The sequence below is a fragment of the Scyliorhinus canicula genome, chromosome 8 (genome assembly GCF_902713615.1).
Source record: "Scyliorhinus canicula chromosome 8, sScyCan1.1, whole genome shotgun sequence".
In the NCBI taxonomy this organism is placed as follows: Eukaryota; Metazoa; Chordata; class Chondrichthyes; order Carcharhiniformes; family Scyliorhinidae; genus Scyliorhinus; species Scyliorhinus canicula.
Window position 1 is genome coordinate 92524334 of NC_052153.1, and position 25526 is coordinate 92549859.

Genomic DNA, 25526 nt, shown 5'->3' on the forward strand with positions numbered 1-25526 from the left:
GGGCAGGCTGGCTGGTGCTGAAGTTGCCCTGGAACGGGATCACATGGTCCGGGGGTTAACATGGTGGACTGTGAGCATCTCCATCTTCAATCTCCTCCACCATAGCCCCTCCCAGCCGAGGCCATGGTGACCATCCCCCCTTGCTCCGCAACCCCTTCCCCCACACCTCCCACCAATGTCGGCCTCATCGAGGCTGACCCTCCCGGGGGCTTGCCCACCCCTCCCTCTGAGCACCAGGGCAGCAACTTCAGTGCCCGCGGTAGCAGCCGTGGTCTCTGCAGCAGCCCTTCCGCCACATTTTGAAAAAGGAGTACTAATAGGCGCCCGCATGATCACTTGCTGGGGAGGTGCGTGACCACAGGAGGCTGTTAGATACGGGGTTGCTGCTGTTTTATAGTGGGTTACTCCCATTAATTGTATGGAGATTGGGTTTAGTAGTGTTTATTGGTTTCTCGCTACGCTATGGCAGGATCCTGATTTCGCAAACGGGAGTGGGCCGGTTAGATCGCAAACCAATCGCCACCAAGCGCGCTTCTCGATTTCGACCTCTCCCATGATTGAATGGCCTTGTTGCTCCCTCGCTTAAGCACAACATAACCATTAAATCATGCCCATAGAAACTTTTCTGCAGTGGGAACCAAAGATGTTGGCAAGACTGGTTCCTCCGAGATTGGGGCACCGTTTTGAAAGGTGTCCTGATCGCAAAGTAAGATTGAGCGTCCTTCAAACCCCCCACTGACAGACATTGCGACTGCCCCCCACCACAGACATGGGCAACACCTCCAACTCCCGAGGTTGCCTGGAAGGGCAACCTACCCCCCCCCCCCCCCCCCCATCACCGTGACCCAGGCATGAGGGTGACCCCATCCCACACTCAAACATCATCATGGGCACCAGGTCATCGTGCCCCCCCCCCTCCAGCTCCCCCGCAAGTGAGCATCCCCTGCAATAGGATCTCTGACGGTTCCCTTCAAACCCCTTCCTCAAACCCCACCCTTCATACCAATCGTTTTATGGGCAAGGTCCCAAGCATCACCCTTTGGCAGTGCCAACCTAGCACCCAGCCACTGCCCCTGACACCCTGGTAGTCTCAATCTGGTATCCCCAAGTTGGCACTGTCTGGTGCCAGGGACACAGCCCTGACATGTCACCAATCACTGGATGGGTGGGAGGCTCCAATTCCCTCCGAGTCCAGTGGCATGGCCTTCGCGCCTGATCTCAAGGGTGATCAGTACTAATCTGGAGCAAGACTTCGCTGGTGATGACCAGGAGTCAGGTGAGTGCAACCTCAAACGGGCAGCGCATATTTAAATGAACCTCATGGATTTATTTAAATGATCTAGATTGCACAGTGTGTAAAGGGTTGGGTCTCCCGGCACAAAAGCGCTTTTGGGCCTCTTCCGTAATGGAAACCTTTTGCAACAGGATCGGTGCCAGGCGCAAGTGGTGGGAAAATCATGCCCACTATTTGACACACCGAGTTGAACTTCGGATTGTGATAAATAATCACCTCCGAAGAAGAGTCATCTTGAAACACCAAGGGCGCGATTCTCCCAAAACGGGAGAAATCGTAAAGCTGCCGTAAAACCCGGGCGGGTTTTACGGCAGCGCGCCCCTTCCCGACCGGGGACCGATTCTGGTCCCCGGTCGGGGCTAGCAGCCCGACGCCGTAGGCTCCGGCAAGACGGGCTTAACAAAAATCGTTAAGCCCGCTTGCTGGAGTTAGCGCCGGCTGACGCGTCATATGACGTCAACCGCGCATGCGCAGTTTGGAAGACTCCAACCCGCGCATGCGCGGGTGACGTCATCGCGTTTTTACGCGAAACCCGCGCATGCGCGGGCCGGGTTGCCCCTCAGCCGCCCCGCGAATGGATACTGCGGGGCGGCGGAAGGACAAGTAGTGCGCGGGCATCGGGCCCGCTGCCCGCGATCGGTGCCCACCGATCGCGGGCCCATGGCACCCTTGGCACGGCCGTGGTACGGCCGTGCCAATCGGTGCCATGGTTATTAATAGCGAGTTTGTGACGCCGTTTTTACGAACGGCAAGACCAGGTGTGTTTGCCGTTCGTAAAAATGGCGGAAAGGGCTGGGACTTCGGCCCATCTAACAGCTGAGAATCGCTGCTGGCCGTAAAAAAACGGCGGCAGCGATTCGGGTCGGGACTTCGGCGGGGGGGGGGGGGGAGAATAGCGGGAGGGCGGCAAAAATGTCGGGAAGGCCCTCCCGCTATTCTCCCACCCGTCATGGGGGGCGGAGAATTTCGCCCCAACTGTTTCTCTCTCTCCACAGTTGTTGTCAGACTTGCGTTTTTCCAGAATTTTCTGTTTTTATTTCAGATTTCCAGCATCTGCAGTATTTTGCTTTTATTCTGATTGTGATACTTGTATCAGTTACTTGTCTCTCTATCAAAGACTAGCTACTTGTACCTCAGAACATCTTCCACTTCTACTCCTAACTCAGCTTATCCAACATTGAAACCCTCATCCATGCCGACATTGGCTGAGGCATATGGCAGCGCTATTTCCTCAGAAGGTTGTGGGGTCAGGTCCCACACCAGAAATGTAACTAACAAATCTATGCTCACAAATCCTGCAGTACTGAGTGAGTGCTGCACTGTCAGAACTGCCATCTTTCAGTTGAGGTATTGAAACCAATACTCAATCTGACGTCTCAGGTGCAAGTAAAAGATTTAATTGAATGAATTGTAAAACAGGACATTTCCAAACCAAAGCCCCTCCCTTTCCTGTACTATTCAATTTTTCTTCCAGTCTCTCACGTTTCATCCTTGAGATGTTAGTTAAGCCAAAGTATTGCTATCCATATCATGCTATTAATATGGATGATAAGGGCATAGTGTAGGTTAGATGGCCTTTAGTTTTTTCCATGTCGGTGCAACATTGAGGGCCGAAGGGCCTGTACTGCGCTGTATCGTTCTATGTTCTATGTTCTATGTCCCACACAACCCTGCTTATTATTTGCATATCCATTTCCATTGATGAATTGAATATGTGTATCCCATCCTTTTATTAAAACTGAAGTATTTCATATTCAGTACTTTCTGGTTAAATTTGTTATAGATTTTCGTTAACACAATATAATTTGTAACTTACTAAATAATCTAATTTGTATTATAGCTCTTGATTACATAGAATGCAGTGTTTAAACTTTCAAGATATCATGACAGTTATAACTAATCAAAATTTCTCAGTGAATAAATACACTATCCATTGTGCACTAGCCGCAAGATGCCATGTTCTCCTCTGTGCCAAGTTAGCTAATCTCAGCTAGAGTAGTGGTGAGGAACTAGCACTGATTTTGATGTCCCCGCAGTAGGAAAGGGTATACTCAGCAAAATTCCTGTTTCTGATTCAACGGAAGCACATGGGCAAGAGGTTAGAGGAGGATTGGGTTTAGCTGAATTTTTAATTTTTCCAATTAAGGGGCAATTTAGCGTGGACAATCCACTTTCCCCGACACTGACACGGGGAGAATGTGAAAACTCCACAGGGATCGTGACCTGGGGCCAGATTTGAACCCGGGTTCTCGGCGCCATGAGGCAGCAGTGCTGACCACTGTGCCACCCTGGTTTAACAGAATTAATGTGTGCGGTCAAATAGGCTGCCAACTTTCGCTGTGTAGGATCATGTGAAAAATGCTACTTAGGGGAGATATTGGAAGGCTGTCATTGTCAGTCAAACTGTACCAGGATATAATACCATTTTCAAGACAGGAAGAAAATGGATCAAATAAAGATAGAGACAAAACAGTCCATGCACATAATTCATAAACATTGAACACGTGCAGTATTTTATTCCCCGACTTATATCTGGAGCAAGCCTCTTGAACTTGCCATCTCGTGTGGTCTTGCATGTGCCAGCATATTGATTGTAGTATGGTTATGCCTGATCACACTCCACCCATATACCCCTTCCATGTCCCAACCCTACCTCCTTCTATCCCCACTGGAAAATGTTACCCTTCAATTCACTTGCAATTGCACTTTCAATATCCCAACTGTTTAGTCTTTTGGCCTTTAGTTCAGCACAACATATCTATAGCTGTTGATTTGCTCAACCATCTCACCTCCATCTTTGATGCCCTGACTCCCAATAAAACCAACATTCTCATTCGTCTTAGCTGTTCCCGCTGGTATGGCCCTCATCTCCACTCCATTAGGTTCAAGGTTATATTGGTTGAAAGTATATTGCAGACAACTGATTTTGCCATCCTCTGCCAGATTTGACTTGAGCACAAAAAGCAACATTCTTTGCTTAAAGTGCTCACTCTTTCATGATCATCCTGAAATGCAAAGATAACACACTTACTCATCAATCAAATTTAACATATGTTAATCCCCTCACATGGTCAATTGTTGTAAAAATAAATGAACATTCAAATCACTAATCACATAAAAAGACAGGTAATCCTTTAATAACCGCTTAAAGCTGCCAATCAAATGTGAAGACAGCCCTCTACTGAGATCAGTGGTTCTAGACCTTTTGAGACCCAGCAAAGCATTCGTAAATGCTTGGTGAAAATTTAAAAAAACTTGAAATATGAACAAATCTGTTCATTAAAACTGAAAGATCAGGTGGTCTTTTTCCTGAGCTACACCAGATGTCCTGTAAATCCTGACAGCCAGGAACAGGCTTTATCCCCCTTGGTGAAAGCTTCTGAAGAGTTATTTGTTCCATTTTGGAGGAACTTTAGTGTAATAATCTGAAGTGAATTAAATTCTAGAGATCACAAACAATTTTCTTATGTTCTGAATTGGGAGAAGTATTCTAATGCATCTCAACACATATAAAATGCTGATCAATATAATAATCCTATTGTCTTAGCCAGACACAACACTATAGTCAATCATTGCAGTAAAAACACATGTAACTTAGAATATATCATCTAATTATTGAAACTGAAAAAACATTTTTTTGTATTTCAAAGCCTGCAAGTGAATGAATTCCAGAAGCAGGCACTTCTTTTTTTTTTGTTCCCCTCTATAAAAGCTCAGAAAGCAGGAGAATGTAAGTCAAACAGTATTTAATAAACCAACACAAATTAAATAACTTAACTTGGCTGACAGTTCATAGGTCCCAACTGAGACTCCTGATCACGCGAGTCCCAGTCCGGGCCGGCTTTTATTAGGCACCCACTAGTGAGGGAGCTCATATTTCATGAATCCCATTCAGAAATCAATTGAAGTGAGCCCTTGGGTCTCGTGAGAGTGATTAAACCAACTTAGAACTGGGGGTTTCCCATCATTCATTGCCTCCTCTGAGGGGCAGTGAACTACGTCTACTTACTGAAGAGACCTGGCTCCTCTAAAATTATGTGAGGGTAGTGGTGTTAAACTACCCACCCCTAAAATGGAGCCATGGGTGGGAGTGCTGCATGCAGGTAGGCAACTCCACCCTTAATCCATGCCGACGAAAATCGCTGGCAAAGGAATTGGGGTGGCCCGCCATTTTTAAAGGGTTCCTGGTGCGTCCTGATTCCGCAAAAATCTGGGCCAATTGCCTTATGTGACTCAGTGTCATGTTTTGTATCATAATGCTTCGTGCGCACCTCAAGACATTTTATTATGATAAACATGCCACATGAATATATGTTGCTGTTTAATTTTTTTAAGTCAATGACTTAACCTGTACTAGTTACCTAAAACCTCACTGAATTCACTTCAAAGTGTAGCAATGTTAGCCTTTCTCTTCTCAATGTGGTGAACACTGACAGATTTGGTGCTATTGAGGGACACCAGGGACTGCAACTTCTGGTACTCTGACTTGAACTAAAATCTAAAAGTTGTGGTATGCCTCAATGAACTTCAAAGCAGCCAAGGATGGTCTCGCCGTTCTGATTCTTAAAGTGGCAGGGACCCTTAATTCAAGAATTTAGAATTTTGCTTATTTGCCCTCAACTTGCACAGATTTGTATGCAAAATGTGAGGGCTCATTAACACAGGGGCAATCAACAAGATTAGTGAAAAGTAAATCTCTCTGACAGGGTAGCTGAAAACATCAACAATAAGATCCAATGTTTTATTGCTGTAAACTGTTGAAATTGGCAATAAAATATTCTTTGTGATTCCATTGGCTCTCCAACTCCTTATCCCCATGTCCTCAATTCCCCTTCCATTGCTTCCTTCGCCTATGCTGGTTCCTATTCCCCCGGTTCCTCTTCCCCTGGCACCTCTCTCCCCACTTCACCCTGGTTCCCTGGCTTGTTCCTCCCTCCACCTATTGGGATGGCAGGGGAGGAAGAGAAGCCGAGGATTGGGGTGCCGGTGCAGTGGGCAGGGAGCCGGGTGGCATTGCTACGCAAGGGTTAAACTCTGGCATGCTATTAAAAGTTTTCTTGAAGTTTTTAAAGTATTTAAACATTTATAACAGTTTTAAACATGCCTCAAGTGTTTTAAAATATTAAAGTAATTAAAACCATGTTTGCCATTGTTTGTTTATCTGTGTTGCAGGACTTTCTTTCTCGTCCAAATCTTGTCGACGATTTAAAAACATTTACTGGAAGGCACGGCTATGATATTCTTGTCCTGATGACTTTTTTCCAAAATGATGGTGGTGAAGCTACACGGCATATTGCTATCTATACTGACAACGTTGATCTATGTAACAGAGTAAGTTATTTGAAAGCAAACCTCTTAATTTCAGTATATTTGCTTGCTTAATTTTGTATTTCATGGATTCTATTTTAAAACTGAATCTATTGTACTTTTCATGGGGAGATGGTTGTTGTTTTTGTGCTAATTATTTTAAGTACATGGGGGAATGGAGTTATTTTTCACTCTGGCATCCAATATTATCATCAGTAATACTTAGCTAAGATCTAGTACTGCTGGAGAGCTGAGGAAATCGCAAAGAATATTTTATTGCCAATTCCAACAGTTTACAGCAATAGCGTTGCTGACCTCGCTGGGCCGAGCTCCCGGAGGCTCGTGGCAGTCCCGCGTGCTACCACACTTAGAAATCTTCCCGGAGAATCACGCCCATAAGCACTGTAAGAGCAGATCAGGGGATGGGAATTTGGAGGCGAGTAATTCACCAATACTTTTACCAATTCATATGACATTGTTGAATATTTGTGTTTTGTATTCATATAGAAGACCAAACCTCTGCTATAGAATATTCACTATTGCAGTGAATGGTAAAGATTGTTTCAGGGAGGCTAGTGATTGCCATGTATTAATGAATATAGAACATAGAGAAATACAGCACAGAACAGGCCCTTCGGCCCACGATGTTGTGCCAAACTTTTGTCCTAGGTTAATTATAGGTCATAGAATTTTGGACACTGAGGGCAATTTATCATGGCCAATCCACCCAACCGGCACATCTTTGGACTGTGGGAGGAAACCGGAGCACCCGGAGGAAACCCACGCACACACGGGGAGGATGTGCAGACTCCACACAGACGGTGACCCAAGCCGAAATCGAACCTGGGACCCTGGAGCTGTGAAGCAATTGTGCTAGCCACAATGCTACCGTGCTGCCCTTAAGAACAAATTAATCTACACTCCATTATTCTACCATAATACATGTACCTATCCAATAGCCTCTTGAAGGTCCCCAACGTTTCCGACTCAACTACTTCCACAGGCAGTGCATTCCATGCCCCCACTACTCTCTGGGTAACGAACCTACCTCTGACATCCCCCCTATATCTTCCACCATTTACCTTAAGTTTATGTCCCCTTGTAATGGTTTGTTCCACCCGGGGAAAAAGTCTCTGACTGTCCACTCTATCTATTCCCCTGATCATCTTATAAACCTCTATCAAGTCGCCCCTCATCCTTCTCCATTCTAATGAGAAAAGGCCTGGCACCCTCAACCTTTCCTCGTAAGACCTACTCTCCATTCCAGGCAACATACTGGTAAATCTACTTTGCACCTTTTCCAAAGCTTCCACATCCTTCCTAAAATGAGGTGACCAGAACTGCACACAGTACTCCAAATGTGGCCTTACCAAGGTTTTGTACAGCTGCATCATTACCTCACGGCTCTTAAATTCAATCCCTCTACTAATGAACGCTAGCACACCATAGGCATTCTTCACAGCTCTATCCACTTGAGTGGCAACTTTCAAAGATCTATGAACATAGACCCCAAGGTCGCTCTGCTCCTCTACATTGCCAAAAATCCTACCGTTAACCCTGTATTCCGCATTCATATTTGTCCTTCCAAAATGGACAGCCTCACACTTGTCAGGGTTAAACTCCATCTGCCACTTCTCAGCCCAGCTCTGCATCCTAGCTATGTCTCTTTGCAGCCAATAACAGCCCTCCTCACTATCCACAGCTCCACCAATCTTCGTATCATCTGCAAATTTACTGACCCACTCTTCAACTCCCTCATCCAAGTCATTAATGAAAATCACAAACAGCATAGGACCCAGAACTGATCCCTGCGGTACGCCACTGGTAACTGGGCTCCAGGCTGAATATTTGCCATCCACGACCACTCTCTGACTTCTGTCGGTTAGCCAGTTCATTATCCAACTGGCCAAATTTCCCACTATCCCATGCCTCCTTACTTTCTGCATAAGCCTACCATGGGGAACCTTATCAAATGCCTTACTAAAATCCATGTACACTACATCCGCTGATTTACCTTCATCCACATGCTTGGTCACCTCCTCAAATAAATCAATAAGACTTACATGGCAAGACCTACCCCTCACAAATCGTGTTGACTATCCCTAATCAAGCAGTGTCTTTCCAGATGCTCAGAAATCCTATCCCTCAGAAACCTTTCCATTACTTTGCCTACCACCGAAGTAAGACTAACTGGCCTGTAATTCCCAGGGTTATCCCTATTCCCTTTTTTGAACAGGGGCACGACATTCGCCACTCTCCAATCCCCTGGTATCACCCCTGTTGACAATGAGGACGAAAAGATCATTGCCAACGGATCTGCAATTTCATTTCTTGCTTCCCATAGAATCCTTGGATATATCCTTTCAGGCTCGGGGGACTTGTCTATCCTCAAGTCTTTCAAAACGCCCAACACATCTTCCTTCCTAACAAGTATCTCCTCGAACTTACCAGTCTGTTTCACACTGTCCTCTCCAACAATATGGCCCCTTGTTTGTAATTACTGAAGAAAAGTACTCATTCAAGACCTTTCCTATCTCTTCAGACTCAATACACAATCTCCCGCTACTGTCCTTGATCGGACCTACCTTCATTCTAGTCATTCTCATATTTCTCACATATGTGTAAAAGGCCTTGGGGTTTTCCTTGATCCTATCTGCCAAAGATTTTTCATGCTCTCTCTTAGCTCTCCTAATCCCTTTCTTCAGTTCCCTCCTGGCTATCTTGTATCCCACCAGCGCCCTATCTGTACCTTGTTTCCTCAGCCTTACATAAGTCTCCTTCTTCCTCTTAACAAGACATTCAACCTGTCTTGTCAACCATGATTCCCTCACTCGACCATCTCTTCCCTGCCTGACAGGGACATACATATCAAAGACAAGCAGTACCTGTTCCTTGAACAAGTTCCACATTTCACTTGTGTCCTTCCCTGACAGCCTATGTTCCCAATTTATGCACTTCAATTCTTGTCTGACAGCATTGTATTTACCCTTCCCCCAATTGTAAACCTTGCCCTGTTGCACGCACCTATCCCTCTCCATTTTTAAAGTGAAAGTCACAGAATTGTGGTCACTACCTCCAAAATGCTCCCCCACTAACAAATCTATCACCTGCCCTAGTTCATTGCCAAGTACGAAATCCAATATGGCCTGCCCTCTGGTTGGACAATCTACATACTGGGTTAGAAAAGCTTCCTGGACACACTGCACAAACACCACCCCATCCAAACTATTTGATCTAAAGAGTTTCCACTCAATGTTTGGGAAGTTGAAGTCACCCATGACTACTACCCTGTGACTTCTGCACCTTTCCAAAATCTGTTTCCCCAATCTGTTCCTCCACATCTCTGCTGATATTGGGGGGCCTATAGAAAACTCCCAACAAGGTGACTGCTCCTTTCCTATTTCTGACTTCAACCATTTTACCTCAGTAGGCAGATCCTCCTCGAACTGCCTTTCTGCAGCTGTTATACTATCTCTAATTAACAATGCCCCTCCCCCCACCTCTTTTACCATCCTCCCTAATCTTGTTGAAACATCTATAACTAGGGACCTCCAACAACCATTTCTGCCCCTCTTCTATCCAAGTTTCCGTGATGGCCACCACATCGTAGTCCCAAGTACCGATCCATGCCTTAAGTTCACCCACCTTATTCCTGATGCTTCTTGCGTTGAAGTATACACACTTCAACCCATCTCCTTGCCTGCAAGTACTCTCCTTTGCCATTGTTACCTTCCCCACTGCGTCACTACATGCTTTGGCGTCCTGAATATCGACTTCCTTAGTTGCTGGACTACAAATCCGGTTCCCATTCCTCTGCCAAATTAGTTTAAACTCTCCCGAAGCTACGAGAAAACCTCCCTCCCAGGATATTGGTGCCCCTTTGGTTCAGATGCAACCCATCCTGCTTGTATAGGTCCCACCTTCCCCAGAATGCACTCCAATTATCCAAATACCTGAAGCCCTCCCTCCTACAGCATTCCTGCAGCCACGTGTTCAACTGCACTCTCTCCCTATTCCTAGCCTCGCTATCACGTGGCACCGGCAACAAACCAGGGATGACAACTCTGTCTGTCGTGGCCTTTAACTTCTAGCCTAACTTCCTAAACTTGTTTATTACCTCCACACCCCTTTTCCTACCTTCGTCGTTGGTACCAATGTGCACCACGACTTCTGGCTGCTCACCCTTCCCCTTCAGGATCCTGAAGACACGATCTAAGACATCCCTGATCCTGGCAGCCGGGAGGCAACATACCTTCCGGGAGTCTCGCTTGCGACCACAGAATCTCCTATTATTCCCCTAACCATTGAATCTCCTATTACTATTGCTTTTCTATTCTCCTCCCTTCACTTCTGAGCCCCAGAGCCAGACTCAGTGCCAGAGACCTGGCCGCTAGGGCCTTCCCCCGGTAGGTCATCCCCCTCAACAGCATCCAAAACGGTATACTTGTTTTGAAGGGGAACGGCCACGAGGGATCCCTGCACTGTCTGCCTGTTAGTTTTCTTTCCCCTGACTGTAACCCAGCTACTCTTGTCCAGTACCTTGGGTGTGGCTACCTCCCTGTAACTCTTCTCGATAACCCCCTCTGCCTCCTGGATGATCCAAAGTTCATCCAGCTCCAGCTCCAGTTCCCTAACACGGTCTCTGAGGAGATGGAGCTGGGTACATTTCCTGCAGGTATAGTCAGCGGGGACACCAGTGGTATCCCTCACCACCCACATCCTACAGGAGGAGCATGCAACTGCCCTAGCCTCCATCCCATCTTACTTTACAGAATATAGCTGCCCTGTAGGCCAACTGGACCTCCGCCCTCCGCTTGTTTCCAGTCAGCTGGACTCTGTAAACTCCTGGCTCCCTTCTCGCTCTTTGCGGAAACAGAATGAAAGGAGCACCTTGCTCCCTCCTCACCTAACTCCCTCAGTCACCAAACTCTCACTGTAGCACTCAAATGCAACCAGTTCAGCACTCCCTCAGTCACCAAACTCTCACTGTAGCACTCAAATGCACCAAATTCAGCAATCCCTCAGTCACCAAACTCTCAATGTAGCACTCAAATGCACCAAATTCAGCACTCCAGTGCAAACAAAGTCTGCACTGTAGCTGGATCCTTTTTATACTGTGAATTTAGCCTCTGAAAACTGGCCTAATCCAATTAACTAATTAACAAGCTCCAGCTGCAAGTACCTACAAGTAGAACCTTGTTTAAAGCTGATTCAAAATTCACCGGCGTAATTCTCCAATCGAGAGACAACAGCAGACGCCGGAGTGAAACCCGAAGTGTTTCACACTGGCGTCGGAGGCCGCTCCTCACCCCCTATTCTCCCCCCCTGGGGGGCTAGGAGCGGCGGCACGCGAATCTCGGGCGGCGTGCCTTGACGCTTGCGTCAAAGTGGCGCGCCGAGAATGACGCGGCCGGCGGCGCCTAAGTGATGTCAGCCGCGCATGCACGGTTGCTGTCTTCCCCTCCGCTGCCCTGCAAGATATGGCGGCTTGATCTTGCGGGGTGGCAGAGGAAAAAGAGTGCGTCTTTCAGAGACGCCGGCCCGACGATCGGTGGGCACCGATCGCGGGCCAGACGGCTCCTCAGCACACCCGTGGTGCTCGATCCTCCCTCCGCCCCCCCCCCCCCCCCACAGGCCCCACAAACACCGGTCGCGCATTGTTCACGCCGGCAGCGACCAGGTCGGGTTTGAAAAATACGACACAACATTTTGGGGGGGGGGGGGGAGAATCGCGGGGTGTGCCAGGGCGGCGTGTCGTGATACACCCGGCCCTCTCGCGATTCTCCCCCCCCCCCCGGCGTGGGGTGCGGCGAATCGCGCCCCACCTTCTTCTAAACCAAACAGCAACTTTTAAGTTAATTAACTAAATAAAAGAAATATTAGACTTTAGATAAAAATGAACCCTTATACTCCCTCAGTCACCAAACTCTCACTGTAGCACTCAAATGCACCAAGATCAGCACTCCAGTGCAAAATGGTAATTGTTTTTATCTGTTGCATCACTCATTTTATTCCTATCATATTGTTTTCATTTTTATTTTACAGGAGATTATATGTTAGAACATAAAACATACAGTGCAGAAGGAGGCCATTCGGCGCATCGTGTCTGCACCGACCCACTTAAGCCTTCACTTCCACCCAATCCCCGTAACCCGACAACCCCTCCTAACCTTTTTGGACACGAAGGACATTTTATCATGGCCAATTCACCTAACCTGCACGTCTTTGGACTGTGGGAGGAAACACCCGGACGAAATCCACACACAGGGAGAATGTGCAGACTCCACGCAGACAGTGACTCAGCGGGGCATAAAACCTCGGACCCTGGCGCTGTGAAGCCACAGTGTTAGCCACTTCTGCTACCGTGCTGACCATGTTGCTTCTCAAATTATTATGAAAGCAATGATGAAATTCTGTGAATTTTCAAGAGAATCAGAAATTGAATAGCTATTCCATTTTTATGTTTTTACTTAATGATTTTGGCTTGTAACGTAAATGGGCAGCACGGTAGCACAGTGGCTAGCACTGTTGCTGCACTTTCAGGTTCGATTCCCGGCTTGGGTCACGGTGCAGAGTCTGCATGTTCTCCAGGTGACTGCGTGGGTTTCATCCGGATGCTCCAGTTTTCTCCCACAAGTCCCAGAAGATGTGCTGTTAGGTAATTTGGACGTGCTGGGCGAAATTCTCCGACCCCCCACAGGGTCGGAGAATCGCCCGGGAATGGCGAAAATCCCGCCCCCACCGTGGCCGGATTTCTCCGCCACCCGGGAATTGGCGGGGGCGGGAATCATGCCCCGCCGATCGTCGTGCCCTCCCTGCCGCTGAGAGGCCCCTCCCGCCGCGTGGTTTCACCTCTGGTGCCGGTGGGAGTGGCGGCGTGAGCGGGCCCCTGGAGTCCTGGGTGGGCGCGGGGCAATCGGACCCCGGGGGTGCCCCCACGGTGGCCTGGCCCGCGATCAGGGCCCACCGATCGGCGGGTGTGCCAGTGCCGTGGGGCCACTCTTTTTCTTCCACCGCCGCCACGGCCTCGACCATGGCGGAGGCAGAAGAGAATCCCCCAGCGTGTATGCGCCGGTGGTGACGTCAGCGGCAGCTGACGCACCGGCGCTTGCACACACCGGTGAAGGCCTTTCGGCCAGCCCCGGTGCCGGGCGGCGGGCGTTAAAGGCCGTTGGCGCCGGTTTTGGCGCCAGTCGGCTGGTGCCAACCACTCCGGCGCGGGCCTAGCCCCTCAATGTGAGGGCTTGGCCCCTAAAAGTGCGGAGAATTCCGCACCTTTGGGGAGGCCCGACGCCGGAGTGTTTTCGCCACTCCACTACGCTGGGACCCCCCGCCCCACCGGGTAGGGGAGAATCCCGCCCTCTGAATTCTCCCTCTGTCTACCCGAATAGGCGCCGGAGTGTGGCAACTGGGGGATTTTCACAATAGCTTCATTGTAGTTTATTATTCATCTTTATTAAATGACACATGACATGAATTAAATAATAAAACATAACTTTAAGATCCAGAAAACAGAAATATCGTGTAGTGACATTTTTATGCTAATAGTGATTGTTTAAAAAAGACTATTGATTTGTTTTTGCAGTGGTAGGATTCATAATAGTTACACTTGCTGAAATAAAAGTACTCACTCATATTTTCATTATTTGACAGATATGTAATACATTAGAAGAATGTCAGAATCCATGTCTCCAGCTAGTGCCCATCGAATATGGGTTTCAGGAAATCAGAGCGTATCAACAAGGAAGCTCCACAGTTTCTTGCAAGCAGATACTGCCACTAATAAAAGACTGTATCCATAGACGACCACAAGGAATGGTGATGAACAGGAGAACTTCCTCCACTGAAGCTGTCAATGGAAGTGCTCCAGTTTCAGAAGGATCATCTGGTGTTCTAGACTTATCTGGTCCTGATGTGGACTCCCAGAATACTGAATATATCGGTGATAACTTGTTGGAAAATTCTCAAAACTTGAACTCCTCCTTACAAGCCCATGGTGATGGAAATTTGGATCTAATGAGTCCAGACAGTGGATTAGCTACTATCCGAAGCAATCGCTCTTCTAAAGAAAGCTCTGTTTTTCTTAGTGATGAAAGCCCAATTCGAGAAGCAGTAGTACCGCCCTCCAGCACTGTACATGGATTTGATCTGTTTAGCTCTCTACCTGAAGCTGAATCAGCAGAGGAAATGGTCCCAGCCGTTGTGAATGTGAATGAAAATTTTGATTTGTCTGTCCTTGATCCATCAAGTTGCAATAACACTAAAGCTATCATTGCAGGAGAAAGTGAAGAGTTTTTGATGATTGCTAGTTTGCCAAAGTTAGATTCTGCACCTCCAGAAAATTATATCATGGAAGCTGTCATATCAGAGGAAGCCAGTCCTGTAAATAACCTGGTAATGGTAGAGGATGTTCATGTTTACCAAGAAGAAAATGTTAGGGATAAATTAGAAAAAGATCAAACGCTGCAACAAATTGATCTATCCTATGTGGCTGATATTTCTTTAACTTCTCAAAATCTTCCCAATGGTGTCATTGGAGCACAAATTGAAGATAGGAAGGTGCCCCCAACACCCATGAACAGCCTTGTTGAAGGTTCACCTCTGGATGAGGGAACTCATAATATTTTTGCAGAAGATGTGATAGAAAAAATCAATGAAATTGTTATTGTTGACTCTGATCTGTCAGATTCTAAGTATAGTCGACAACAGAATGAACTTGATGTAGGTCTTAAGCAGCCTGCGTCAAGCACAATTGATGCCTGGAATGAAAACCATAAAGAACTAAATGTAATTGTGCAATCTTCTGATTTTTGGACAGATTTTGATCAGGAGTTCAGTCAATCTGATTTCACACATTGCGATATTTGGAATGAAATTGATAACCAGTCGAAGCAATCAAATGTGAGAAATATTGATGATCCATGGAGTACATCTAAACAAACCATTTTCCAAACACCCTCTGCTAACCCAGACGAATATGATGAACTGGACAAAAGTCAGCTGATCTCAGTTGAGCCCAACATTGATACCTGGAACATAGCTGTGAAAGAAGCAAATGTGCCTGGTTTCAATAATTTTGATCCGTTTTACGAATCCCTCAACATTACAAAATTACCAAGAGAAGAGGGCAAACAACAATGTGCAGATAGTTCAGATATAAGTTCTGAACAGAGACAGTGTACATCTGCTGTAGAAAATCCATTTATTTGGGGTGAACCTATACATGAAGCTATAAGACCCATTGGAAACCACTCAGAGATATCAAAGGATTCTGAATGTAAAATCCAACAACCAAACACTGAAAATCCAGATGCCGAGTTTATACAGGATGCTGATCCATCTTCATCGCAAATCCCTACAAGACTAAGGGAATCTGAACAGGAAGTTAATTTGCCAATTGCTGCAAATTCAGATATGGGGAATGAACCAAAAATTGAAACCCAGTCAACTGATGACATTTTAGGCGCATGGACTACATTTGACCAGGAACTCAGCAACCCAACTTCTGAAAGTGGAAAAATAGAGATCGTAAAAGACCTCCAAATAACTGCACATGAATATGGCCTGGAGTTTAGTCCTGAAAAGGGAAGAAGGCAGTTAGCCAATGATAATACAGATTTATGGGATGAACATTTACAGACGAAAAACTTTGAAGCATGGTCTATTTCTCAAGATGATCCCAAACACTTACCATTGACAAATCCAAATCTATTGAGCAGACAAATAGATAGTATTAATAATCAAGGTAAGGTGAAAAGTGAATCTGAGCTGGATGTTACTCAGTCAGTGTTTGAAACTAATATTCCAAACATTGAACATGTTCAGGAACTACAGCAAGCTAAAATTAGCCACAGCCAGGCAGAATGTGAAACTGCAATGTCACCAAACACAGAGGAATGCAAACAAGCCTCTCCAAATGCTTCTGATATGTGGAATGAATTTGAATATAGCAACCCTTCATCTTCTGAAAGTCTAGAGGAAAGTGGTAAATATATTGAGAAGACCAGTCAACAAAGTGCAGAATCTGTAGATAAAGTGAAAAATTCAGACCAGAGAACTAGATATTCTACAATTGAAAATCCATATCTAGAGAATAAAAATGGACAAGAGAGCAGCCAGCCTTCCACAGAGATTGATCATCCATGGAAAGTTTTCAAACAAGATAATCAGGAGTCCACATTCACAAACCAAGAATTCTGGTGTGATCAAGTACAGATCAGTCAACCAAATGCAGGCCACCCTAACTTATGCCATGATTATGAAATGGAAGACAGATTACCAGACCATGAAATTGATAACTTCTCCAGATCTGTTGAGTTTGAAGTGGTAGAAACAGATCACCAACAATCTTCTTCAAGTCCCCAGATGTGGAATCAGTTACAACAAGGAGTTTCTGAAATGATTACCAAAAATTCAGATTTACAGAGAAAACATGAAGAGGAATTTTCCTATTCTGACTTGGAAGAAAATTGGAAAGTATCTACACAAAAAGTGGAACAGTCAGTGTCCAACCTTCTTGATATACATTGTGAAGATGAACAGCACAGTCAATTGTTAGCTTCTGAAATGCCACAAGATCATTTGACAGCCATTAATAAATACAGTCATCCTTTGGAAGAGGGTACACTGCAAGGCATGAAGAATTTTGATCAATACGATGATTCTGAATATAAGTTTATCCAGCCAACTACTGACCTTCATCTTTCAAAAAAACTTGAACAAGAGCGACCAAGTGCTGTACAATCTAACAAACCTGCAGAAGGTGAGAATTACCATTTTTGTGCAGAAATACCTGAAACTGGGATAGTCCCTGCATCTGAATTTCCTGAGTTGCTTTCCACCCGTAATGATGCCGACAGTGGATTTGAACATGAGGTAATTGAACCAAACAGAAACGTTCCTGATATCGTGAATGACTATCACCAAGACACATATCAGATTTCTTCAACAAATCCTGATGTTTGGGTTAAATCGGATCACTTGTTTTTTGATTCAACTGCTGCAAATCCTGATATTTTGAACGACTGTGAATCAGATTCAAGACACTCGGCCTCAAATAGCCCTGATAGATGGAGTGAATCTATTGAGGCAGAAAAGCAAGATCCTGGAAATCCAGATATGTGGATTGACTCAGAAGAAAAAACTGCTGAATACACGGTCAAACGGCCTGATATAATGGATGTATCTGGATGGCAGTCTTGCCTTTCAGTGCCAGACAATGTTGCTTCACGTGAATTGGCTGAACAAGGTATTTATAATCCGTATGAAAGTGTGCATAATGAATTGGCGCAACACGCAAGCCATTCACATGTAGTTGCTGTGGATACAGAGTTTCGTTTAGTACGATTAGACAACGTAAAGGAATCAAAGCATGCAGACATTTGCTTTGAATCAGGCCAAAATTTTATTCCAGCAGAACAAACATTTGATAAAGATAAAGAGTTGACTGAATTAAATAATGTTACGTTTGAATCTGTACAAGAAGATGAACAACAAATTTCTGGTGGACCTGATGCTTGGATTCAATTAGAGGGAGGAGTTACTGAATCAATCACGAAACGTCCAGATTCACAGGATAAATATAAAGAGGAAATAAGCTATTATGATTTAGAAAATCCTGAATTTATAGGACATAGAGACCATCCAGCTAACCAAGCAAATTTAGAACACCTTGATCCCTGGAACCCAGTGGAAGAGATTTCTTTTAAGCTGGATAATGTATTATCTGGTGTAAATGATATTTCATTGGCAGAAACTAAGCAGTTTCAAGGCTCGGGTCCTGAAAATAATATTTTGTACACAACGGAAAATGATAAAATGGTACCTGTGACTCTGGAGGATAAAGGCTTGACTTTGTTATTTCTCGGGAAAGAACAAGAGAGCAGTGTTTCAAAAGAGAAACCTTCAAATTTATACCGAGACAATAATTCACACACTGCAAATGATGCGATAAATGAAAGCCTTTTTTCAAAATCTGGATCTGCGGGTGACTATTTTGTTTCTACTACTTCTGACGACAGCTTGGATAATCATATAGTTGCTTCACATAATTCAGAAGTGATGGAATACTTCTCTGTATCAGAAGAAAATATTTTGCATATGGAACCACTGAGAGATTTTCACCTGGCTGAAACAGAGGCCACTCTTTTGAGTGATGAAATTTCATCTGCAAACATCAGTGCTTCCAAAATCCAGAAGGATGAGTTTGTTGCAACACAGGAAACTCCCATAGTTAGTGGTGAGGGACCCCGGCCGACTAGTCCTGAAGGTGAAGGTTGTCATAGAGAAACTAAATCAGACATATTTAAAGACAAGACAGCATTTGTCCATGAAAATGTAGGACCTGTTTCATTTCATGACGCTTGTGAATCTGTCAGCCACTCAGACCTGCCAAAACCTTCGATCAAGGTTATTGAAGAGAGAAATATATTTTCACCAGCAGATGGTACTGTAGGACTCTCTAACACTGATGTATTAAACCAAAGAAATACAGAAATTGAGCATGCAATTCATAGCGCTGTGGAAAGTGCGTGGGTTTCATTTGAAAATACAGATAGCAGCAGTAACAGCAATGTGACATCCTGTAGCTTATCTTCCAGTATCCCAAAATCAGACTTTTGGGAAGACTTTAGTCCCCAGGATGGTAATATAATTGGTGAAGGATTTTCTCATGTTTCCGTTTCAGAGAGTATTGCTGCAACAGAGATGCACAATGAGACTGCAGGAAGCGAATTAAGTGTGGAAATTGCAGACCAACTGTCAGAGCCCTGTAACAAAAGCAGTGATCCCCTTTTGGAGCATACGTTTGATAATCAGTACAGTCCCTTGGTTTCTTCACTCAGCAATCCAGTTTCCTCTGTTGAAATTGGTAACAGTTCACCAGAAGGTGAATATGTGAGTAAATGTCAGATCATGGTGAACTCAAATGAATTTGGTAGCAATAACATCAGAGTAGCATCAGATAAGGACTGTAGTACAGAAGAAATTGACTATATAATTGTATCTGGAAGCAAAAGGCCTTATGAAGAAATGCCAGTTGGGCAAGAATCTAAAAGTTTGGTAGTAGAAGATGTGAATCCAATCATTATAAAAACAGATTTTCAAGAAGATACTTTTTCAACATTTCCTTCAGTTACAATTCAACCAGAGGTCAGTGGAAATGAAACTAATGAGAGATTTTCCAATGACTCTCCTTCTGCATACAAAACCACTAATGACCAGCTTGGGGACAATAATGACCAATATCAAGGGGAAGTACATTTAGATGAGAAAACCACTAGAGATCAACAGAGCATAAAAGCAGGGGATGAACATTTGGACACCTCACCTGAGGAAAGTTCTAGTAGGGCAGAAGTGAATGAAATTGGTTCAGAGCATTCGACTAAAGAGATAAAGACAGCAAGTTCTCCATTTAATGAAACCAGTTCAAATAAATCTGAAGAATATAAGACTGAGTATGATGTCATGTGTCATATGTCTTCAGAAATAAATGGGACAATTAATTCAAATAGAACTGCATCTATAGATGAGCTAAGCAACAGTGAAACTGAGAGCACTGCATCGCAGTTCTCCGTGAAGGAAGCCAAGATTTCTCATGAAGATTTAAGAGAAGCTGGAACGGTGGCAGAACAAGTTTCTCCAGAACCATTTGCTACTGAATGTTGTGTTTTGATGGAAAATGAATTGAGGAGGGAAGAGATTATCTTAACTGAAAAGAGAGATGCAACTCAAGTAAGGTAAGTTCTTTCAAATTCAAAGATTTTTAACTTTTATATATACCAACCTAACCTTACTGTATAACGGTCGAAAATTAGTACTTTTGAATTTAATAGTTCTAAATTTTCAATAAATAAAATGACAATTATGATGTATTTTGTAAATGTAATTGATGCAATTCAAAATTAATTTCAAAAGATTAACAAGTAGTTCACAAATTCGAGAACCATACTTTGGCAGCCAAAGCTAGATGATTGAAAATAAATTGATCCTGAAGCTAAATGTTAAAATGTAGAAATTGTACTCACATAGAGCATTTTTCACCAACACAATTTAGATTTGTGGGGACATCTGATGATCTTGTTCCATGACCCATAGTAATCCCACATTTTTGTTCCCTCATCTTCTTGTCTTCCTCTTACGATTTTCTAATTGCTTAGATGGTTCTTGCACATTCTGTGTTGGAGTGTTATTTCAATATTTATAACAGGAGACGATCAGTGAAAATTATTCTCCACTGTCATTGCTGGGGTTGCACTATGCATTCAGCCTTTCCATCTACAGTAGGGCGAACGGAAAACTCTTTGTGCAGATGATCTATTTAAGTTGGCTGAGGCACTGCTGGCCTCAAAGGACAGCACACTGGACTACCGAACAAGGAAACCTTCCTCACACTCACTTAGGCAGACAGATCTCTGCTCTGGCAGACAGTAATCAGAGGCTTCTAATGCTGTACTACTGCATTATTTGACCAGAGTGTGATTTAGTTGACCATAATTTCCAAATCTCACCAGGATCATAAAGCCTAGCCCTAGATCCAATTTTTACTTGCATTACTACAGAGTGATTGTCAGTACACTACTCACAAAAACAAGTTTAGTCACATGTATGCAATAGTACGATTCTTGAGTAATCCCTGCAATAAAGATACATGAGCAATAATTTGCTTACTGCATAATGAAGTGAACATAGCAACATGGATTTTTGTTCTTGAGAAATTATTTTTTCTCGTCGTAGACCTGTAAAATGATATGGATATTAAACATTGCCTGGGCAGAGCACAGCAAGGAGAGATTCACATGCTACACATTTCAATGAAGCACAATCAAGTTCTGTTACCAGCACACAATCTTTCCTGCCAGATCTTTCCTTGTGTGTTTAACCCAAAGTGAAAATATGAAAATCTACCCGTGAATTTTGTTTAATAAGTATAATTAGCAACTACATTAACTACTCCTAATTGCATGCAACCATTTAGTTCCACTGTATTGTCTGGAAGCTTTAGGAACTGCAAATGTTTGTTGTGGTTTGTTTGTGGTTTGAATGTGGTTTGTTTTCTCGATGATGAGTGACACTGATCCTTTAGGACAAATTAACTGACTTGTTCTATTTTTTTCAATACTGACACAGATTTGCAAAGGGTTTTATATAATTTGAGACCTATTGGCTCATAGTTTATCTTCCTGCGATAAATTGTGAACAGATAATTTTAAAGAATATCTAATAGATGAAATTGACCATTTGAAAATTGAACTGTTTTGTAAGTTTATCAGAGACTGCTGAGCCCATATTTTGAATGAATATTGCTATATTTTTGTAAAGAGTTAGGCTCCATTAGCATGATTCCTGCCCATTTTTAGAAATTACCCAATCTTCTACTGTAGTTTTGGTAGATGGTAGAAGTGGCTGACCGAAAATAGCTGGACATATTTAAATAAGGCAATAATAGAGCACCAGGTAGTTTAAAGAGAGACTATTTATCATCTGCTTTTTAAAAAGCATCTTTTCACTTGGTTAATGATTGTTTTGTCATCTACATTTCTGAGGCTCCCGTTCTTTCCCTCACTGTTCCAAAGAGGGACACGGGCCCAGAACTTCCAATCCGGGTCGGAATTCCTATTTCTGACCCAGTTAACACAAGAAGTTGCCTGCTTACCTGCATCAGATGGAGGGGCCACCAGGCAGTGCAGGAATCCTTACAGGGAGCAGTGCAGAGAATCTTTTTTGAAGTCACGCCCCCTTTTTAGGGCACTAGCTACCATATTCTGGTAAGTAGAGCATTTAAATATCCCCAAACCACTTTGAGAAGCTTTGAGAGAAGGGAAGCATGTAAGGTAAGTGAAGTGTTGGCTAGTGTAGACTTGAGAGATGAACAGACACTTGCAACACTGATGAAGGTTCAACTCAATTTTATTAACTACTTCTAACTAACTAACACACGATGACTGTGGGTCTAAATGATGCTAACTTGAACTAGAGACCTAAGCCTTGTCCGAACCAGTTGATTCTCTCAGCACGTGTTGTAAGTCTGTGCTGGGCTGGATGAGTTCTTGTTACACTCAGAGGCAGCACCCAGAATGAACGGGAACCGTGGTGCCCTCTGCCTTTATAGTGTGTGTATTCTAACTGGTGATTGGCTGTGGTGTTTGTACATGTTGATTGATCCCTGTGTGTGTGTCCATCAGTGTGTGCCTGCAGCATGATATATTGGTGTATATTATGACATCCTCCCTTTTATAAATAATGTTGATATAGGCATGAGATAATAAATAGTGTGAGTGTGTGGAGAATGTACCTAGCTACGTGTGAGGTGTGAAGACATATGTACAAAGCTATATACAGGGAACAAGACTATTTACAGAGGAAGGTGCCTGGTGCAGATGACTACCATGAACTGGAACAACCAACAAATCTATTTACAAATCACTGGATAATGAATGCAACAATGAAGGATATAGAAAAAAAAACATTTCAGAAAGTCCACATGTGTACAGAGTTCATAAGTTCAGTCTCTGAGGTGGGCGATGAACTCTGGTTTACCGCCTCAAGGGTGGGGCAATGGCTGGCACATCAGGAGCCGGGAGGGCTGCAGCACCGTCAGGGGCAGGCAGAGTGACCGGAAGTGCCACACAGTCCACGGCGGGATCAGTAGAAGAGCTGGTCGGAGGATCCTGTGACGACCCTGGAACCAGGCGAAGAACACGCCTGTTGCAGCGCCAAATGGATCCATCCGGTGAGTGGACCAGGAAGGAGCGGGGGGGCCCCCTGCCTTAGAACGACAGCAGGCGCAGACCAGCCACCATCCGGGAGGTGGATGTGAACCTTGTCGCGTGGTTGGATGTCAGGAAGGTCAGCAGCCCGTGAGTCGTAGGAAGATTTCTGCTGCAGTTGAGACATGTGCATGCGGTGGAGCACGGGGACATAATCGAGGTTGGGAGTGAGAATCGATGGCACTGTCGTTCCGAGGGTGCGGTTCATTAGTAGCTGAGCAGGCGGCAGGCCGGTGGAGAGCGGGGCGGAGCGATAGGCTAGAAGAGCAAGATGGAAATCTGAGCCGGCATCGGCAGACTTGCTGAGGAGCCGCTTGACGATGTGGACCCCCTTTTCCGCCTTCCCATTGGATTGGGGGTATAGGGGACTAGACGTAACGTGCTCGAAGTTATAGTGTCAGGCGAAGCCGGCCAATTCCTGGCTCGCGAAACAGGGACCATTGGCTGACATGACCGTCAGCGGAATGCCATATCGGGCAAATGTCTCCTTACACGCCCTGATCAAAGCGGATGATGCGAGATTGTGCAGCCTGATGACCTCCGGGTAACTGGAGAAGTAGTCGATGATGATGACATAGTCCCTGCCCAATGCATGGAACAAGTCGATGCCCACTTTGGTCCAAGGCGATGTGACGAGCTCATGGGGCATCAGGGTCTCCTGTGGTTGAGCGGGCTGAAAACGCTGGCAGGTAGAGCAGTTGAGCACCACATTGGAGATGTCATCATTGATTCCCGGCCAGTAGACGGCTAGTCTGGCCCAGCGGCGGCATTTCTCGATTCCTAAATGACCTTCATGGAGTTGCTCCAACACTAGCTGGCGCATGCTATGTGGAATGACGATGCAATCCAATTTCAGGAGCACCCTGTCGACAACCGGCAGGTCATCGCGGACATTGTAAAATTGCGGGCATTGGCCCTTGAGCCACCCGTCTGACATTAGATGCATCACCCCCTGCAGAAGTGGATCAGCCGCTGTCTCGCGGCGAATTTGCATCAGTCCTGCATCCGTAGCTGGCAAATGGGAGGGTGTGATGAGATCATCAATTCACGCGACACGTGGTTAGAAGTGAACAGTGGTTTTAATTGTCTTACAAGAGAGCCTGCCTCTGACAAGATGAACTCCAGATGAACTGGCAGGCAGGCTCTCAGCATCAACCTTCATACTTCCGGTTAGGGGAGGAGCCGTGGGTGGAGCCAAGAGTGGAGCCCAGTACAAACTCCCGTACACTCCCAGTGCATCTCCCCCTAGTGGCAGAGCAGCGCAACTGCTCGTGTGCCGAGCTTACAGAGATATAGTACAACATGTGTAATACAGTGTGAATTACGCTACTGTGATTCACCACATTCACCCCCTGTAAAAAATCAAGTCCGGCGGGGGCGGTGGCTTACAGATTGAGTCTGTCCGGTGGCCGAGTTGTCCGCTGTGATTGGCGGAGCACCGGGGCTGCAGCCCATTCTGGTGGCTGGATGAGCACCGTCGGTTGGGGTATGATGGCAGACTCCGGGGGCGATTCCGCCCAAGCTACGTACCCGTCTGGTTCAACTGGGGACTGGGGGCACTGGGAGCTAGCTGGCGCGGGTGCGCAAGAAAAATGTAGCAAACTGGTAGGTGTGGGGGCGTGGGGGGCGAGTTGGGTGGGATGTAGTGTGAGCGGTACCTTGGTGGTGGTAGTGGGGGGGTTGGATCCTGCAGGTGCTAGGTCCCGGAAGGATACAGTGTCCTGACGGCCGTCAGGGAACTCTACGAAGGCGTACTGGGGGTTCAAATGCAGTAGGAGCACTTTCTCTACGAGTGGGCCAGTTTTGTGCGCCCTGACGTGCTTCCGGAGGAGTACTGGGCCCAGTGTCTTCAACCATGCAGGGAGCGAAACCCCCGTGGTAGTGCCCCTGGAAAAAATAAAGAACCGCTCGTGAGGGGTCTGATTGGTAGCGGTACATAAGAGGGACCTAATAGCGTGGAGCGCGTCGGGGAGGACTTCTTGCCAATGGGAGATCGGGAGATTCCTGGACAGGTGGGTCAGTAGGACAGTCTGCCAGACCGTCGATTCTCCCTCTCCACCTGCCGGTTCCCCCTGGGGTTGTAGCTGGTAGTCCTGCTCGAGGCAATGCCCTTGTCGAGTAGGTACTGACGCAGCTCGTCGCTCATAAAGGACGAACCC

The 25526-nt window shown here is 45.4% G+C and overlaps 1 protein-coding gene and 1 long non-coding RNA gene across 6 annotated transcripts in view; one reads left to right on the forward strand and one right to left on the reverse strand.

Moving 5' to 3' along the window:
* LOC119970385 (protein prune homolog 2-like) overlaps positions 1–25526 on the forward strand; it is a 631375-nt gene that overhangs the window by 397038 nt on the left and 208811 nt on the right. For all 5 annotated transcript variants that reach the window (XM_038804923.1, XM_038804921.1, XM_038804920.1 and 2 more), the window contains 2 exons: positions 6467–6625; positions 14255–20337. In XM_038804923.1, the coding sequence (XP_038660851.1) occupies positions 6467–6625; positions 14255–20337 (6242 nt within the window). The remainder of the gene's footprint in view (positions 1–6466; positions 6626–14254; positions 20338–25526) is intronic.
* On the reverse strand, positions 3793–21096 carry LOC119970387. Its single transcript, XR_005461601.1, has 2 exons — positions 20626–21096; positions 3793–4299 (listed from the first exon to the last, which is right to left on the reverse strand). It is a non-coding gene; the product is annotated as an uncharacterized LOC119970387 (long non-coding RNA).